A 17,612-nucleotide genomic window follows, 5' to 3' on the forward strand; every position below is an offset into this window, starting at 1 on the left:
GCAACAGGTTGAATCTATAATCTGATATTTTCATGTTTGAACCACCCTGATGGCCACACCAGCGCGTGTGATGGCTTGACTATCAGCTCTGGGAAAACCCTCTTGGCTCTGCTGGAATGGAATGAAATGAAATAGATAATGTAACTCATCTGCACATGACTTTATTTAAGTTTACTTATTTTAGTTACCTCTATACCCAGTGTGGGGCTCAATCTCATGACCCTGAGAGCGTCACATGCTCTTTTGATGGAGCCCGCCAGGCGCCCCCCTGCGCATGATTTTAAAAACAATCTCTTAGGGGCGCCTGGGTGGCTCAGTCAGTTAAGCATCTGACTCTTGATTTTCGGCTCAGGTCCTGATCTCACAGTTCATGGGTTCGAGCCCCACCTTGGTCAGCACAGAGTCTGCTCGGGATTCTCTCTCTCCCTCTCTGCCTCCCCCCCACTTGTGCTTGCACTCTCAAACTTAAAAAAAAAAACCCACACAACCTCCCCCCCCATCTCTCTATTGCCCTAAATGTAACAAAAAAGAAATAAAACGGTAATTTATAACAGGAATTTTAATACGAAAATCTGTGGGGCAGAACCGAGAACCCAAGGAGGTAGCTAGATATTTATTTACATGGGTAATGTAGGCAGCTCCATGTTATTGGTGTTTGATTATCAAGAGCCACGTAGAACATGATTTTCAGAAATTGTTGACAATCCTTGGCCGGGTTTTGAACAAAACACCATACAAACTTGCCTCATTTAGGACCTATTAAAACCTTACACAAAGGACTTTGTGTTTGCATGAATAGAGAGTTCGGTTCTGGGCTCAGATAATTTTTTTAATTAAATTTTAATGCTTATTTTTGAGAGAGAGAGACGAGTAGGAGTGGGGTACGGGCAGAGAGAGAGGGAGACACAGAATCCGAAACAGGCTCCAGGCTCTGAGCTGTCAGCACGGAGCCCGACGCGGGGCTCGAACTCACAGACTGCGAGATCATGACCTGAGCCTAAGCTGGATGCTTAACCGACTGAGCCACCCAGCTGCCCCTTTTGATTTCTAAACTTTATTTACTTTTTATTTATTTAAGTAATCCCTGCACCCAAGGTGGGGCTTGAACTCACGATCCAGAGATCAAGAGTCGCATGCTCTTCTGACTGAGCCAGCCGGACCACCCTGGGCTCCGATGATTCTTACCCAGGGTTTTCTGAGTGAGGCTAAAATTTGGTTAGTAGACATTGGTATGAAAGTGCTGGTTTTTACAATACCGAAACGTCTCTGTTCTAGCTAAAAGCGAGAGCACTAAACCCAGTAATACACATCCTCATATAAATTCATTAATTCAAGCTAATTGCTGCGGTAGGGTTTTCTGCCATATTATTACTTAATCGATAATAAAGATAGCGAATGCACAAAGCTGTCACACAGTATTAGAGAGGCTACAAAAGATTTTAGTGTAATTGCTGATAGTTCAAGAACAGTGAGGAGAGGAGAAAACACCAAAACGCCGTGGATAATGCCAAGAGAAATGATCTATTGAGACCCCAAGTCGCCTGATGAAACTGAGTTCGGTGGGAAGTTGCCAGAAGCACTTGATGGGGTTCCCTTATCAAATCACAGCTAAGGCAGGGTCATTTTATATATATTTTATATAATAAATAAATAAGCGATATATATATTCATAAATATATACGAATATATATATATATATATATATATATATATATATATATAGCTGTGTCAAGAAATCACACCAACAATTTCTAAATAAGTTTCTAAATAAAACAAAATCATTGCAACGATTAAGAACGATGTGAGCTTCAGCTTATGTTCCTGGCAAACAACTTAAAGAAATATGTATATAGAGAGGGATCGTTTCCATTCTTTAGAGAATCAAAAAGAAATATTTAAATAGACGGATGCATACATTAACTTATATATTAATTTATATTACTGTGCCTGTTACAAAAGGTTTTAGACATCACACATCCTTCACGAATGCCCTGTGGCGCATTTCAAAACCGTATGTGACAAGAGACAATGTTTTATTAGGTGGAGACGCCCTGCATATTATGGGACGTCTCCATCCCTGGGCCGTGGCTCTGGAGAGCCAGGAGCACCCCCGTGATCACCCCAAATCATCCCCGTATGTTTCCCAAACGCTCCACGGAAACCCAACAGTCTCGGGGCCATTTGCGGGTTCAGTGGCTAAAAACAGAGGCTGTGTTCTAAGAAGTCAGGCTTTGGACATCTGAGTCTCAGGAGACTGGGACAAATTCGCATTCGCCTTCCCTCTTGCTGGCCTGTGAGGTCTCCTCCTCCAAGGGCTTCATGTGTCTGCAATGACACCGATCCCCCACACCCGACCTATAGGTTCAGGGAGGCCGTGACTTGCCTAAGATGACCAGGAAAATCAGTGGCCAAGCCAGGAGCCAACCCCAGCCTTGATTCCCGACCCCTTTACCACTCAAGTGCCACCCAGCACCCAGTCACCTCCATTTCTTAGGTGCAAAGCAGAGTTTCGGAGAGGCAGAGCGGTACCACAGAGAGGGGCATAGTATCCAACTTCTGTGTGGGCTCCAGACTGACTGCCTGGGTTCAAGTCCCTGCTCGGTCACTTCCCAAGCTGTCTGACCTTGGGCAAATGGCTTTACCATTCTAGCCTCAGTTTGCTCCCCCGTAAAATGGAAATAATAGCAGCTCTCACCTCAGGACCTGGGGGTGAGACATAAATCAGTGAATCTGTGTGAAATACTGAGAAGGATGCCTGGCACACGGTATGTGCTGGGTAACGCGAGTTATGACGACTGTTAATCCGGCCTTGCCGTGGGCTAACAGGTGCAGAGAGCTGAAATCATGAGGTAACACCGTTAACATGGAGTGGGGCCGGCATCCAGGACCCGGTTCTTAACCATAGCTGCAGCTCAGGGCTCTGAGCCTGTTCCCTCCTCTGGAAGAGGAGGTCAAGAGCAGCATGCACCTCCCGGGGCTCCCGAAGGGCGATAGTTACCCGGTCCTGCAAGACACAGGGGACTAGAGAGGCCTAAGACTCAAGAGTCAGGAAAGCTACAGAACCACGGAGGGGACAGGCTTACCGGCGCCTTGGCCCCACAGCAGGACAACGGCGCCCTCTGGTGGCGGAAGCAGCCCCAGCAACCAAGTGCCCCACGGACCGTGAGCTGGACAGAGGGCGCTCATTGAATCCCGGAAGAAACTGAGGCACAGAGAAGCTGGGACAGTCGCCCGGGCCCACCTAAGTCGCAAGTGGTAGAGCTGGGGTTTCGGTCGCGGCAGTCCAGCCCAGAACCCACACGCTTTCCTCTTTACAAAAACTGTCCGTGCTCTGAATAAAGCCCACGCTCTCGGAAATCTTGGGCAGCGTAGGTCCTCGACGTCCGGGCCTGTGCCGGGCCCTGCAGGGCAGCTGGGCATCCCCGGCCCGCCCACCAAACGCCAGCGGCGCCAAAGCAAAGGCCAGCTCCCCGCGCCTGAGCGTTCTTCTCCCGACCCCAGGAGCGGCCGCTGGAGCCTCAGCCGCTTCCCGCCAAACTCAGGAGTGACGGGTTGGGGTACTCGGGGTTCTCGATGACCCCGGGGCCGAACTTGAGCTCCAGGAAGCGACGGTAGTTGTTAGGCGCCTGCGCCACGAAGCCAGCGAAGGGCAGGGGCACGAGAGGCTGCAGGAAGTGTTCGGGGAACTCGACATCCTGCCGGTGGTCCAGCCACGTGTCCTTGGTCATGACCCCGTTGCGGGGGTAGAAAGGCCACAGGTCCACGTGCAGATGGTTGCTCTCGCTGTACTGCACGCGGAAGAAGTCGCCCTCTACGGCCTTCTCCCACACGAAGCCGCGCTCGTCCACCACCGAGCCCGCCTCGGCGCCGCGCAGCTGCTCGCAGTTGCCCACGTCCTCCAGGTAGATGCCCAGGTCCACGTCGTAGTCCCACGGGATGATGTCCCCGTGGCGGGCGGCCCCCAGCAGCGAGCCGCCCTCCAGCCAGTAGCGCACGCCCGCCGCCTCCAGCACGCCCACCACGTAGCGGGCGGTCTCGCGCAGCGCGCGCAGGCAGCACGGCGGCGTCCAGCGCTGCTCGTACAGGTAGGCCGGCGTGTCGCCCACCACCGTCCCGAAGCAGCGCGGCGTCTCCTTGCCGCAGCCGAACCACTCGAGCCGCCCGCCCTCCCCGCTCACCAGGCGGATGCCCAGCGCGCGCAGCAGCGCCGCCCGCCGCGCGCGCCCCTCGCGCTCCGCCTTCCAGCGCGCGTGGGCCGTGGCCAGCGGGGGCAGGCGCGCCGCGCCGAACGGCAGGTCCAGCAGCCGCACGGCCCAGCCGCGGAGCGCCGTCTGCAGGAAGAGGCCGGTGCCCACCGGCCGGGCCAGGGGCGCCGACAGGTTGAAGAGGTCGCGGGCGCGCAGGAGCACCACGGCGTCTCCGTCCAGGGCGTCGCAGCGGGGCGCGGACGGGGCGGGGCCGTAGCGGGCGGTCCACTCGCGCAGGCTGACGTTCAGGGCCAGGCAGCGGGCGGGGTTGGCGGAGGCGACGGGGGCGGCCACCAGGCGTGCGCCTCCGGCCCGGAGCACCTCCACCATGTGCTCCAGCTGGCCCGGTACCTCGGCCCTAGCCCCGTCGGGCACCAGGGCCACGAACTCGGTGGCTACATAGGTCTCGGGGCGCGAGGCGGCGGCGGGCCGGTCCAGGGCGGGCTGGAGTAGCGCCAGACGAACGTTGGGAACCCGGGGCAGGGCCAGGGGTGGGTAGGGGAGCGTGTCGGCGGCCACCACCACCGGCTGGGCTGCGTCCTGTTGCAGGAAGGAGTCCACCAGCTCTGGCACCGCGTTGTCGAAGGCCTCGAACTCGCGCACCAGGACGGTGACGCGGGGGCCGGCGGCAGCTCCACGGCGGGGACCCCGGGCCCGGGAGTTCCTGGGCTGGTGCTGTAGCCACGAGACATAGAAGAGGACCAGGAGGTTGAGCGTGATGGCGGCTGCCAGGACAGCCTGGCAGCGGGTGAGCCGCATGGGGCCAAAGTCGGGCCCTAGCTGGGCCTCCAGGGCATCCTGGGGAGGGAGAATGAAAGGGGAGGCTGGAGCTGGTTGTCAGAAACCTCCTCACCAGACCTCCTTAATCCTCAGCATTGCCCTTCTCTCCCAGCCCTTTCTCTATGTAGTGTCAGCTCTGACTTGCCCTCCTCCAGGAAGCGCTCTCTGACTTCCCATCCACCCCCCTCTGGGCTCCTTCAGCTCCTTGGGTTCTCCCACCCTAGTCCACCACTCTACGTCATTACTGCGTGGGGACAGGTCTGCATCCTCCCACTGGATCGTGAGACCCATGAGGGCCCGCCCTGAGCTGGTCTCGATCACTGCTGGGTCCCACGTTCCACCCAGCACGGGACCTGGTGCTTAGCAAGTTTTTATCAAGTGATTCACCTTCCCTTCTTCCTTGTTCAATCCCACCTATTCCTTATCCTTTTCTTTGTCGACTTCTCATTCTGTTTTGGGTTCGATTAGAAATGCCCAACTCCATCCCCGAGCCCAGGCTGCACCTTCTGCTCCACCGTTCCCTCCTCCAGGAAGCCCCTCCTGATCTCTCTCTCCTGTCCCTCTCACACCCTGTCCGGGCTGCAGGGGGAGGCTGCAGCATGGGCACCGAGCCCCTCCCCCACCGTCCCCTTCTCACTTCCTCAACTCCTGTGCCATCTGGTCATCTGATGGTCGGCCAGATTGGTTTGGTTTTGCAAGAAAAGCTAGAAATGTTTTCTTAAATCAGAATTATCCCAATTTTTAATACTGCCTACTCATTAAATTAAACAACCACCACGGACTGGATCACACTCCTAGAAACATAGGGGCGCCTGCCTGGCTCGGTCCATTAAGCATCAGACTCTTGATTTCGGCTCAGGTCATGATCTCACAGTTCATGGGCTCGAGTCCCACATCCGGCTCTGTGCTGTCAGCACAGAGCCTGCTTGGTGTTCTGTCTCTTCTCTCTCTCTGCCCCTCCTCCGTGCTCGCTCTCTCTCAAAATAAATAAACTTAACAAACAAATTCCTAGAGCCAGAAAGTAGAAAGGTGGTTGCCAGGGGCCGTGAGGAGGGTGAAATGGAGTTGTTTAATGGGTATAGATTTCCAGTTTTGCAAGATTGAGAAAGTTCTGGAAACTGCACAATAATGTCGAATATATACAACACTACTGAACTATGCGCTTAAGAATTGTTTAGATGAGGGGTGCCTGGGTGGCTCAGTTGGTTGAGTGTCCGACTTCGGCTCAGGTGTCGAGCTCTGTGCTGACAGCTCATAGCCCAGAGCCTGCTTCGGATTCTGTGTCTCCCTCTCTCTCTGCCCCTCCCTTGCTCATGCTCTGTCTCTCTCTGTCTCTCAAAAACAAATAAATGTAAAAAATGAAAAAAAATTGTTTAGATGATAAATTTTGCTTTGTGTATTTTATTACAACTCAAAATTTTTTTTTAATGTTTACTTTTGAGAGAGAGCGCGAACAGGGGAGGGGCAGAGAGAGAGGGAGACATAGAATCTGAATCAGGCTCCGGGCTCTGAGCTGTCTGCACAGAGCCTGACGTGGGGTTCCAACTCAGGAACTGTGAGATCGCGACCTGAGCTGAAGTCGGATGCTTCACCGACTGAGCCACCCAGGGGCCCCCACAACTAAAAATTTTTTAAATGTTTGTTTGTTGAGAGAGCATGAGCAGGGGAGGGACAGAGACAGAGACAGGCAATCCCAAGCAGGCTCTTGCTGTCAGCACATAGCCTGACAGGGGGCTTGAACTCACGAAGCATGAGATCACGACCTGAGCCGAAATCAAGAGTCAGCCGCTTAACAGACGGAGTCACCCAGGTCCCCCTAGAATTTTTTTTTTTTTTTTTAGGGGGAGTGGGACAGCCCAAAAGAGGCTGGGGAGGTAGGGCACGCCCACTCTTCATTCATTGGCCGCACTCCTAGGCAACCCCCAGGTGGCGCTGTCTCCCTGTGCCCCGCACAACTTTGAAGCTCTGGCTGGTCTCCGGCACAGGAGTAAATACTCAGAATGTTTTTCCACGAGGGATTTCCATGGGTTTCTACTCCTCCCGGGAAGGGTGACATCAGAGACTCACCTAATCTTCCCACCCACCTAAATACTTCTGACCAAAGCTCCCCCTTGGGCCCGGGTCCACCCAGATCCCCCCTCAGCCTCCCCGGTCTCCTTTTTTTTTTTTTTTTTTTTTAATGTTTTTATTTATTTTTGAGAGGGAGCGAGCATGTGTGAGGCGGAGGAGGGGCAGAGAGAGGGAGACTGAGGATCTGAAGCGGGCTCTGTACTGACAGCAGAGAGCCTGATGTGGGGCTTGAACCCTCAAATGCAAGATCATGACCTGAGCTCAACTGACTGAGCCACCCAGGCGCCCCTCCCTGGTCTCCTGACTAAATCCCCTCCTCGTGGCAGCCAGAGAGGTTTTCATAAAGCACAAACCTGACCTCTCCCTCCCTGGTCCGAACCTGCCATGGCTCTTCCGTAACCCGAGGAGAAAGTTTAAGTTTCTTACAACGTTCCACGAGCTCTTGGGTGACCTGTCCCTTGCTGGCCCACCGGGTCCAGCCCCGTCTCCTGCCATGTGTCAGACTCTGTGCCTAAGCCACCTTGGCCTTCGTCTCAAACAGATCTTATTTCTAAGCCTTTGGACATTCTGTTCCTTCTGCTTCTCCTCCCAAACACCCCTCCTCCCCATGCCTCTTTTCTCCTGGAGAACGCCTACTTAAGCTTTAGGCCTCAGCTCTGATGGCTCCTCCCCCAGGAAGCCCTCCCCGAACCCCAGGCTGGGTCAGAAGTCCTCCCTGGGCCCCCCATGCCTCAGGTTCCTGAAGCCAAACTCTGCACTACGTGGCCTGAGTCTTTCTGCCTCTTCCCTCTCTATCTCCTACCAGGAATAGGCTCCTATCTCTCTTCACCCATCCCAGGCCAGTTTCCCCTTCTCTGACCCACCTCGGCTGACACTTAAGAATCCAAGTTGCACTTTGAGAGCAACTTTTATTTTTATGTTTATTTTTTGATAGAGAGGGGATCTAAAGTGTGCTCTGCACTGATGGCAGAGAACCTGATGTGGGGCTTGAACTCACAAACTCTGAGATCGTGACCTGAGCCAAAGTCGGACACTTAATTGACTGAGCCACCAAGGCGCCCTAACAACTTAAGTTTTAGAACCTTGGAATTGCCTTCTGGATCTTAGATTGATTCTTCCTTCCTTCAGTCCCTCCCTCTGTTTGTGGAACTCCTACAACGTGCCAGGCACTGTCTGAGGCACTGGGGACACAGCAGTGGACACATGGCACACAAAGACAGACAGCAACCCTGACCTCACATTACTGGGGGGGGGGGGGGGGGGGGAGGAGACTTTGGAACCACAGAATCTTCGGGGTCTTAAAAATCTTAGACGCTTAGAGCTTATGTACATAGAAGCACAGGAGAGACCACGGATAGTTTCGGAACCTTCTGAAGATTCTAAAAAGAGACCATCATCCTGCTCTGCCCGCATCTCCCAACAGTCTGTTCCCCACTCAGCACCCAGAGGCATCCTGTTAAAACTCAAATTAGATCCCGTCCTGCGTCTGCTCAGACCCTTCTGTGGCCCACAACTCACTCAAGGGAAAAGCCGAGTCTTTACCGGGGCCCCCTGGGCTCTGTCTAATCCTGCACCCCCTCCCACTCAGCTCCAGCCGCGCTCGCCGCCGAACACCGGCGTTCAAATACATCCGGGACACCACAGCCAAAGATCAGCTGCTCCTTCTGCCCGGAAGCTCATCCCCAGGTCTCCACATGGCTCCTCCCTCCTGGCCTTCGGGCCTCTCCTCAAATGTCACCTGTCCAGTGAGCCCTCTCTTTGGCTTTTCTTTCTCAAAATGCATCTCCCCGTCACCCACGTATTTCGTGCGCCCCACCCATCCCTGCGTTTTCTCCCCTCATCGTTATCACGTAGATTTCACTTATTATTTTGTTCCCTGATGTATACTCAGGGCACAGCTCGGTGCCTGACACATAGCAGGTGCTTAAGAAATTTGTGTGGCACCAATGACTGAGTCTAGGTGTTCAGATGGGGAACGTGGGGCTCAGAGATAGAAACCATGGAGAACTCAGGTCTCTACTTCTCAGGCCCTGGCTCTTGGAATGCTCTGTCTGGCTGACTCTAGGCCCCAAGGTGCCCAGCCGGACAGAGGACAGAAATGGGGTCCTCAGAGACCAGTGAGTATGACAGACGAGCAAGCGAAGGCACCAGAGAAGAAAGAGAAAGGAATCATCCAGCCCCCTGACTAGGTTGCTCTTGGCTTCCCCAACTATGAGGGCTCAAATCTCCTTTATCGAGGCAAAGTGGATGAAATGATGATTTTGAAGGTGCGAATGTCCTTTCTCTGAGTCCCATCAGGATGATACTATCAACGATTCTAGCCAATCGTGATTCACCAGACCCCTTTCTAAGCACTTTACACATAGGAACTTGTTTGCTCTTCAAGTTCTGATCACATTTAGAGATGAGGAAAACTGCAGCACAGAGAAGCGAAGTCTCTCGTTCAAGGTCACACAGCTGGGAGATGGTGGACCCAGATGTGACTCCCAAGCCTGGCGAGTTTTGTCCAGGGTCTTTGTCCAGTTTATTGTTTTCAACCAATAAACTCTGCTATCCCTCTTGGGTCCACTCAAGACAGCCCAGCTCTCTGTCCACCCTCAGCGAACATTCTGCAGGTGCTTTCAAAGCTGAATATGGCATATTCCGTACTTTAACCCATTAACTCTTCTGGGGACTCGGAAAGATCGAGGCAGTCACTGGGCAGGCCCTCCAGAGGTAAGCAGACAAAAACCACTCACAACTTACACATAGGTCAGGAGACCAGCAGGGGGTGTGGCAGAGGAAAGGGGGTCAGGGAAGGAGAGGACAGTGAAGAGGAGACTTTGTGTCTCTCCGTGTCCCATCAAACAAGTGTCAAGGGATCCAGATTCCCTTCAGGCCTAGGTTCACCCGGCCTGAGCTCTGATCTGGACTGAGTCTTAGCTGCTGCATCTGCGGGGTGCGAATGTGGCAGGTGAAGAAAATGAGCGATATGTAGGAACGGCTTTGGGGAGAAGGGCGATTTCCACCTGAGTGCTGGTGACACTGTGGGACTTCTTACCTCCTAGGCTGCTGTGGGAGCTCCCGGTGGGCGGTTCCAGACCAGCTCAAATGCACCGCTGAGGGAACAAGGACCAGAAAACCCCAAATCAGCCAATTTTGCACAAGAGAGTACGGCTTCATCTTAACCTACAGAAGTGGCAGCGAGAAGGTCAGAGAATCCTTTTTCTTGAAGTTCCATAAGCTCAGGCACCGCCTGGAGTGTCTCAGGAGTGGGTGGGAAGCATGTCACTTACCACAGCAACCTATAACCATCCCTTTCTTATGAATGTGTCCAGAGAGGTGGGGCTAGAAGTGACCAGAGCTGTTACCGTGACAACGCCTTCCCTAGACACACTCCATCCTGAGACACAATCCTAAAACATCCCCTGCCTTGGTGGGCCTGGTTCCTAGGGTCCCTGGAAGGGGGGGGTGGGGGGGGTGGGAGGTGGGGCTGCTCTTGTTACCATAGTAACCAGGGCTTGACCTTGCCCGTCTCCACCTCCTGGTCCAGGCCCTGTAACCATAGCAACTAGTCCTCCGCAGAGCATCTTCTCCTCTAAATAAAAACACCTGGTTGGTTTGGGCCACAGGCCTCCCACGACGAGAAAGAGGGGGGGAGCCGGTTACCATGGTAATGCCAGCTGGGCGGCTAGGGGGAGGGGTTGGGAAAGAGGTGTTCTCTCAGCAGTGTCCTTGGGGCTGGGGTCCTTGCTACCTGAGTGCTAGGTGAGGTTGCCATAGTAACCGAATGAGGGTGGGGGCAGAAGGACCACCAGGGGCTTAGGTTACCTTAGCAACCTTCCCCAAGTCCAGTGACAGGGCAGGTTTGGGAATTCATAACCACAAAGGGGGAGGGTTCCAGACCGCGGAAGGGTTACCATGACTACCGACCCCGGCCAGGAATCAGAGAGGTTGGGGCCATCGCAGAAATCACCCTTGGTGGTCGCCCTTTCTCTCTGACACTGTTTGTCCAGGAGAGTGGCATTTGGGTCTGGAGGGGGTTACAATCTTTCTTTGGGGCGAAGGGGCAGGAAACGGCCCCTCCCAAAGTCCCGCTTTTCCTAGGGGCGCCCCTCGCGCTGGGCCTGGGTCTCTCGAGCTTTCCTCGAGGTGCGCGCTTCCGTCCCGCCCCCTCCCGCCCACCCGCGCGCGCTTTCGGGGTCGACCCGGGTGGGCGAGGCGCGCGCCGGGCCTCGTTCCCATCACCGGCCCCCCCCCGGCCCCCGCCAAGCGCGCGCGCGGGGGGTTGGGGGGGGGGGGGTCCGGCCGCGCAGGCGCGCGAGGCACAGCGGGCGCGCGGGCCGGCCCCGGGGCCTCCATGATGGAGGAGCGAGCGGCCGCCGCGGTCGCCGCCGCCGCCTCCTCCTGCCGCCCGCTCGGCTCCGGCGCGGGCCCCGGCCCGACGGGGGCGGCCCCGGCCTCTGCCGCTGCCCCGGGGCCCGGCCCGGCCGGTAAGGGAGGCGGCGGCGGAGGCAGCCCGGGGCCTTCAGCGGGGCCCGAGCCCCTGAGCCTGCCCGGGATCCTGCACTTTATCCAGCACGAGTGGGCGCGCTTCGAAGCGGAGAAGGCCCGCTGGGAGGCCGAGCGCGCCGAGCTGCAGGTGAGCGCCGCCCCGGGACCCCCGACCCCCCGCCCGGCCCGGCCCGGCCTCACCCGCCGCCGCCGCCGCCGCCATCTTGGAGCAATGGCCGCCGGGACGGCCGGGGGGGCGGGAGGGGACCGCGACCGGCCCGGAGACCGAGAGAGGGGCCGTCCGAGGGGGCTCCTGAGGCACCCGGCGGCTCGAGGCGGGAGGGGGCGGGAGAGCCCGACCGGGGCCGGCCGAGAGGAGGCGCGCAGGGCATCGGACCCGGCTGCGAGCGGGAGTGGGAGCGAGCGGACCGGCAGACGGGTTCCCGGGAGAGGGGCCTCGGGCCCTGAGGGGAGCCCAGGAGAACTCAGCGGAGGGTGGTGGGAGGAGTTGGGGGGGGGGTTCTTGTTGGGAGTGAGCGGAAGCCCGAAGGGTGCCCCGGGGTTCCCACCTCCGTCCCCGACCAGGTGAGGGTTGGAGGTGGAGCCTGATGGGGTTTGGAGGGGAGAGAGCGGAGGTCGGGGGCGGGGGGGGGGGGGGGGGGGACGGACGTGGGAGCCGCCGAGGGCCAGAGTGGAACGAGCGGGGAACCGGCCTGCGTAGGAAGAGGAAGTCAGGGAGCCTGGGACGGGGTGTGTTTCGGATTGTTTGGACGGTGGAGGCGAAACGAAAAGACGGCTGTATGCGGACTCGGGATGAGAGGAGAGCCTCGAGGGGTCCAGGAGGAAGATGTGTGCCCTTCCCTCTCAGGAGGGAACTTTGGGGAGGCCTGGCCTGTGTGGCTGAACAGTGCAGGGAGGCGTCCCCGGGGACAGAAGCATGGACAGGGCCAGGACTTGCCCTGGGAGCCTGTATGGAAGAGCTGCGGAGCGGAAACTCTAGTTTTGGGAGTGAGTGGGTGTGGGGGAGGGGGCGGGAGGAGGGGGGGTTTGAGACGGGAGGTGTGTGCAGATGTCCGGCGGAGAACCCTGGACTGGAGTGCGCTGGCGTCCAACGTGGAGATAAGGGGACCTGGGACGGGGACAGGGAGGAGGAGTCCAGGGGCACCTGGAAGATGGCAGGGGGAGCATTTTTGCACAGCGGGTAGACAGCATAGAAGAAGCATCTCAGAAGGACCCGGGGAGGAGGTATGTTTGTGGAAGTTTCCAGGGAGAGGACCCCATGGTTTGTGGAGTCGTTTGGGAGAGGGATGTGCCCAGGGATGATGTTTGGGAGAGCTTGAGGAATTGGCCCGGGTTACGTGACCTTGAGAAGTGCGGGTCCGCTCGCTGAGCGCTCCGCAGAGCAGAGCTGGGGCGGCAGAGTTGTGGGGATATGAAGGAATCCGGGGATGGGCAGCAAGGATTCTGAGGGTTCCTGGGCTGGGGTAGAATTAGCAGGAGCTGGTGCCTACTTCTGGCCGCCCATCTCTCTCCTTCCGGCTCACTGTTTTCCCGTCCAGTGGCTGTGGGGACCCAAATAACTGATTGGAATTCTGTCCAGAGGATGAATAAAGAGAGCGTTCCGCAATTCTCCCACCCCTAGGGAGGGATCTCAGCTGTGTGGTAGCTGGGGCTCGGCACTGAGGTGGGAGAGGAATCCTTATGTAAGCACCCCTCACTTTTGGGTTCGATTCTCAGTTTCCGGAGCTCTTCCCCAGCCTACATCTCTCATCAGATCTCAATACCCCATTATGTAGACAGGGCCAGGGTCATTGCCCTCATTCAGCTTACTGCTGAAACTGATGCCAGCTGCTGTTTAGTGAGCACATAGGAGGTGCCAGGCCTGTGTGAAGCACTTTAGCTGGAGACATGGTATCGTTTAATCCTTGCAGCATTCAGCAAGGGTAGGTAATAGCATTCCCCCCACCACCCTGCTATTTGAGAAAAGAATCCCAAAAGGAAAGGGAGGCTCTGGGACACTCAGTGATTGATCTAGGATCACAGCCTGTGGGTGGAAGGGCTGGTCTATGGGCTTTTATTTTTATTTATTTATTTATTTATTAAAAATTTTTTTTTTCAACATTTATTTATTTGTGGGACAGAGAGAGACAGAGCATGAACGGGGGAGGGACAGAGAGAGAGGGAGACACAGAATCGGAAACAGGCTCCAGGCTCTGAGCCATCAGCCCAGAGCCCGACGCGGGGCTCGAACTCATGGACCGCGAGATCGTGACCTGGCTGAAGTCGGACGCTTAACCGACTGCGCCACCCAGGCACCCCTCTATGGGCTTTTAAAAGCACATGCTCTGTACCTCTCTGCTGTCCAGTACAGATGAGGAAACTGTTCCCAGGAAGCCCAGTGGCCTCCTCGGGATCATCTAAACAGTCATAGGCAGACCTGGGATTGCATTTTGGTCTCTGGGACCGCATGCGTGTGCACCCTATGGCACCCACCCTACCACTGTCCCGTATTTGTGACGAACGAGAGAAGAGTTCTGTTTATTCCCTCCCTCAGTGGCTCTTGGCAGGAACTCACGGACGGGACCCAGTTAGGCTCTCCCAGGTCTAGGCTGCGGCGTTAACTTACTTTGTACTTTTGTTTGCTGTTCGTTCCGTCCCGTTAGTAAAAGCGCACAGATCTCAGGAGTGTTTGCGTGTGTGTATATGCACGTATATAAGTGTGTACTTACGAGTGAGAGGGGAAAGTCCCCCTCTTGTCCCTTCCCTGCTCTCCCCTGAAACTGTTACTGCTGTGAAAGTAGTTCAGCTCTGCCCTGTGTGATATGCAAGGTCTATTACACGTATCGTTTTGTGACTTTTTTCACAGTCTCTGTGTCTTGATGTTCCTTTCCTATCAGCACAGAGAGCTCTCTTGTTACTTTTGATAACTACATTGGGCTGGATGTTTGCACCATTCCTCCTTTAGATGACCTTGTGGACAGATTTTAGCCTGTTTCCAGTTTTCCCTTCAGAAATGGCGGCGGTGACTATCTTTGCAGGGCAGGTGGATGGGATGATAGAATAGATACGCTTATGAGATGGTGATGGGTTCTGCCAGGTTACCCCGCGGTCACACCCCCAATAGCAGCACCTTTTTTTGCATACCTGTGCCCGGAACACTTACCGCTTGCTTACAGAAGTGTGACTTCTCCCTCCCGTGAGGTCCTTTAAGGCCTGTGCTGTGTCAGACTTTTGCGAGGAGCCCTGAATGCCTTTTCTCCAGATAGCTGAGCTACAGCTGCTCCTGGCACAGGACCTGCTGAGCATCAGTGTGCGCTAGACGAGGCAGCCCCTCGTGTGGTCCTGCCAGGAGGCACCCAAGGATTGGAGCAGGGAGGTGGCACGGATGTGGTCTGACGATACGCAGGACTTTGTCAGGTGCGGGATTCTGAGAGGCAGGCAGCGCGGTTCCTGCCCTTCAGAAACTTCCAGGCTAACAGAGGAGGCGGGTGTGCACAGGAGGCTGCAGAGAACCGTGTTCTCACGCAAGCTGGGTACTTGATGGGGTGCCTCTGCTTGAAGCACAGTGATCGTTTCAAGAAAGCATAAAATATTTTAATGAAAACGTAAGTTGAAGTCGCAAATATTTGTGTTTTGTAGATAACGTGTGTTGCGAATTTAGGGTAAGTCGACTCAGGGTAAAGTAAGCACGAGCGATCACATACAAACCCTATCGCTTATCGACCCATGGCACCTCTGGGGAGGGGAGCTGCTTGAGGACAGGAGGAACCTCTCAGGGGACTCTCAGCTGGATGCCCACTTAGGAGCAGCGAGGGGGAGAAGTGGGGAGTGTGGCAGCAGGGAAGGTGTGGAACTGGCCGCTCCCCACTTCCAGCCTCACTAGGGGCTCCGACGGATGGGGGGGGGGGGGGGCGCGTCCTCCCTGCGAGGAGCCCGTGCAGCTTGGGAAGGAGGAGTGCAGGAGACACAGGGCTAGGTGGGTCCAGAAGGGGAGCACACAGGACTGGGGGCTGGGACAGGAAGCCCGGCACCAGCTCCTGGGAGGATTGAGATGCTGAGGCTCCCGGGAAGCCTTTTCCGCACTGCCTGGCTGGAAAGGGGGAGCAGCCGCAGGAGAGGTGGCAGCCGAGTTTGGGCACGGATCTGGGGTGGGGGAGGGGGTGTTCTAACAGTCGGGCCAGAGGGAGTGGCAGTGGGTGGATGTGGTGGGTAGAGAAACTTCCAGATCCTGGGCTTACCTGCCGGCCTGCCACGGCACTCGGGTCAGACAGACAGCACTGGCTGCCGGCATTTTCAGAGGTAGGAGGGACTGGCCCCTGACACTTCCCCTTTCCATGGGATTCCATTGAGTTGGTTCGGGGCTTCAACCACATGTTTGTGGTTCTCTCTCTCCTCCCTTTGCCAGAGGAACTGGGGAAGGGACAGCGGAGCAGAGTGGGCTGAGCCAGGTTCTTGCACCATAATTAGGAGAAGGGAGATGGGGACTTGACGTGGTGGTAACAAGGAGATACAGGGGCCAGGCTGAGCACGTGTGAGGGTCTGGCACGTTCTTGACTTCCCTTTCTCCCCCTACAGACTGAGGTCACCTGTGTCATCAGTCCTGCCTCCTTAGCACCTCAGATCCACTAACCCAGCACCCCCATCTAGTCTGAGCCACTGTCATTTCTCCCTGGCGTTTCTGGGACTGCCTCCTGTGACTGGCCTTCAGTTGTGTGGGCATGCCCCTCCCCCCAGGCCATCAGTTCAGTTCTCCACAGTATAGCTGGAATTATCTTTGTAACATGCACTGATCCCATCTCTCCTTTGTTTGAAACCTTTCCACGGCTTCCCCTGTGCTCTTAGGACAACCTTCGAACCCTAGCTTGGTCTGCGGTCCTTTCTCGGGCCTACAAGCCTCTCTGCCTTTCTTCACGAACCCTGTTGCACATTCTGATGTGGCCACACTGGCCTCAATTTATGACCCCACCAGCGGGATACAAGTGTGCCTGTGTCCCCGGTTCTTGGCCAGTCCAGGCATTACTTAGCATGTACGGGCTCAGTTCTCAGCTAACCTGAGGGCGAGACCTGGTCCCTAGAGCAGGACAGAGGTGACAGTTGGCTTGTGGGCACAGATCTTGTCTCTGCCCTCTTCCAGCAGCCACTCTACTCCCCTGGCTGACTTCTGACAGCCTTCGGGTCTTGGCTGAACTGTGCATCTTGACCCCAGAAACGGGTTGGGCGTCCCTTGTCCCATAACACCCTTTGCTTCCTCACCGTGGCCCCAGTCAAATCGTGTGTCGGTTGTCGATGCTCCTGCCTGTCTCCTGTGCTGCACTGAGAGCTCTGTGGGGCCAGGAACCACTCAAGACGAATGCCTCATGCAGGACCTGGCTGTCACAGGCTGTCACAGGTGCTGGATGTTGGAATGAACGGAGGCTCTCAGCAGGCTGTACTGGCCCTGGGAACCAGAACACTCGCTGTGGAGGCCACAGAGGGTAGGGAGGACGGTGAGGAGGTAACTCAGGGCTTGTGTTTGGTGATCGACCTTTTCTTCTCCACCTCTCTCCCCCACCTTCTAAAATAGACGGGACAGGGCAGACTTGGGTGACTGAGAAGATACACAAAGGACAGACATTTCAGACTTCCAAGATGGTGATCCCACGAGAGTCCGCCTGTCTAGCCTTAGATATTTACGTATGTATGTGTCGATTTAATGTTTGTTTACTTTTGAGAGAGACAGAGTGTGAGCAGGAGAGGGGTGGAGAGAGGGAGACACAGAATCTGAAGCAGGCTCCGGGCTCTGAGCTGTCAGCACAGAGCCTGATGTGGGGCCCGAACCCGTGAACCGTGAGATCACGACCTGAGCCGGAGTTGGATGCTCAATAGACTGAGCCATCCAGGCGCCCCTGTGTTCATTTAAAACGTAGAGCGAAAACAATGTTCACGAGGGCGGGGTGGGGAGTCCCATTCCTTCAACGGACGGAGGATTTTTTCCCCCCATAGTGTGTCTGGTGACATATAGCGATGTGTTTGTTATTTGTCCCCTCCCCTCTGTAACACACG

The 17,612-nt window shown here is 55.9% G+C and overlaps 2 protein-coding genes across 7 annotated transcripts in view; one reads left to right on the forward strand and one right to left on the reverse strand.

Moving 5' to 3' along the window:
* On the reverse strand, positions 1-12,223 carry FKRP (fukutin related protein). 2 transcript variants are annotated; one of them, XM_060651542.3, is made up of 3 exons: positions 11,772-12,223; positions 10,138-10,195; positions 1-5,045 (listed from the first exon to the last, which is right to left on the reverse strand). In XM_060651542.3, exon 3 carries the CDS (start codon positions 5,004-5,006, stop codon positions 3,519-3,521), a length of 1,488 nt encoding a protein of 495 aa, XP_060507525.1. In that variant the 5' UTR covers positions 5,007-5,045; positions 10,138-10,195; positions 11,772-12,223; the 3' UTR covers positions 1-3,518. The 2 variants fall into 2 exon arrangements, with proteins under 2 accessions (XP_060507525.1, XP_081647615.1); XM_081791489.1 differs by lacking the exon at positions 11,772-12,223 and having other exon boundaries at positions 10,138-11,306.
* STRN4 (striatin 4) overlaps positions 11,405-17,612 on the forward strand; it is a 26,825-nt gene continuing 20,617 nt past the window's right edge. For 2 of the 5 annotated variants that reach the window (XM_060651531.3, XM_060651533.3), the window contains exon 1: positions 11,405-11,718. In XM_060651531.3, coding sequence (XP_060507514.2) covers positions 11,437-11,718 — 282 coding nt within the window. In that variant the 5' untranslated portion in view covers positions 11,405-11,436. The remainder of the gene's footprint in view (positions 11,719-17,612) is intronic. The other 3 variants (XM_060651532.3, XM_060651534.3, XM_060651535.3) reach the window with 2 other exon arrangements.

Source organism: Panthera onca, chromosome E2 (assembly GCF_046562875.1).
Source record: "Panthera onca isolate mPanOnc1 chromosome E2, mPanOnc1 haplotype 2, whole genome shotgun sequence".
Lineage (NCBI taxonomy): Eukaryota > Metazoa > Chordata > Mammalia > Carnivora > Felidae > Panthera > Panthera onca.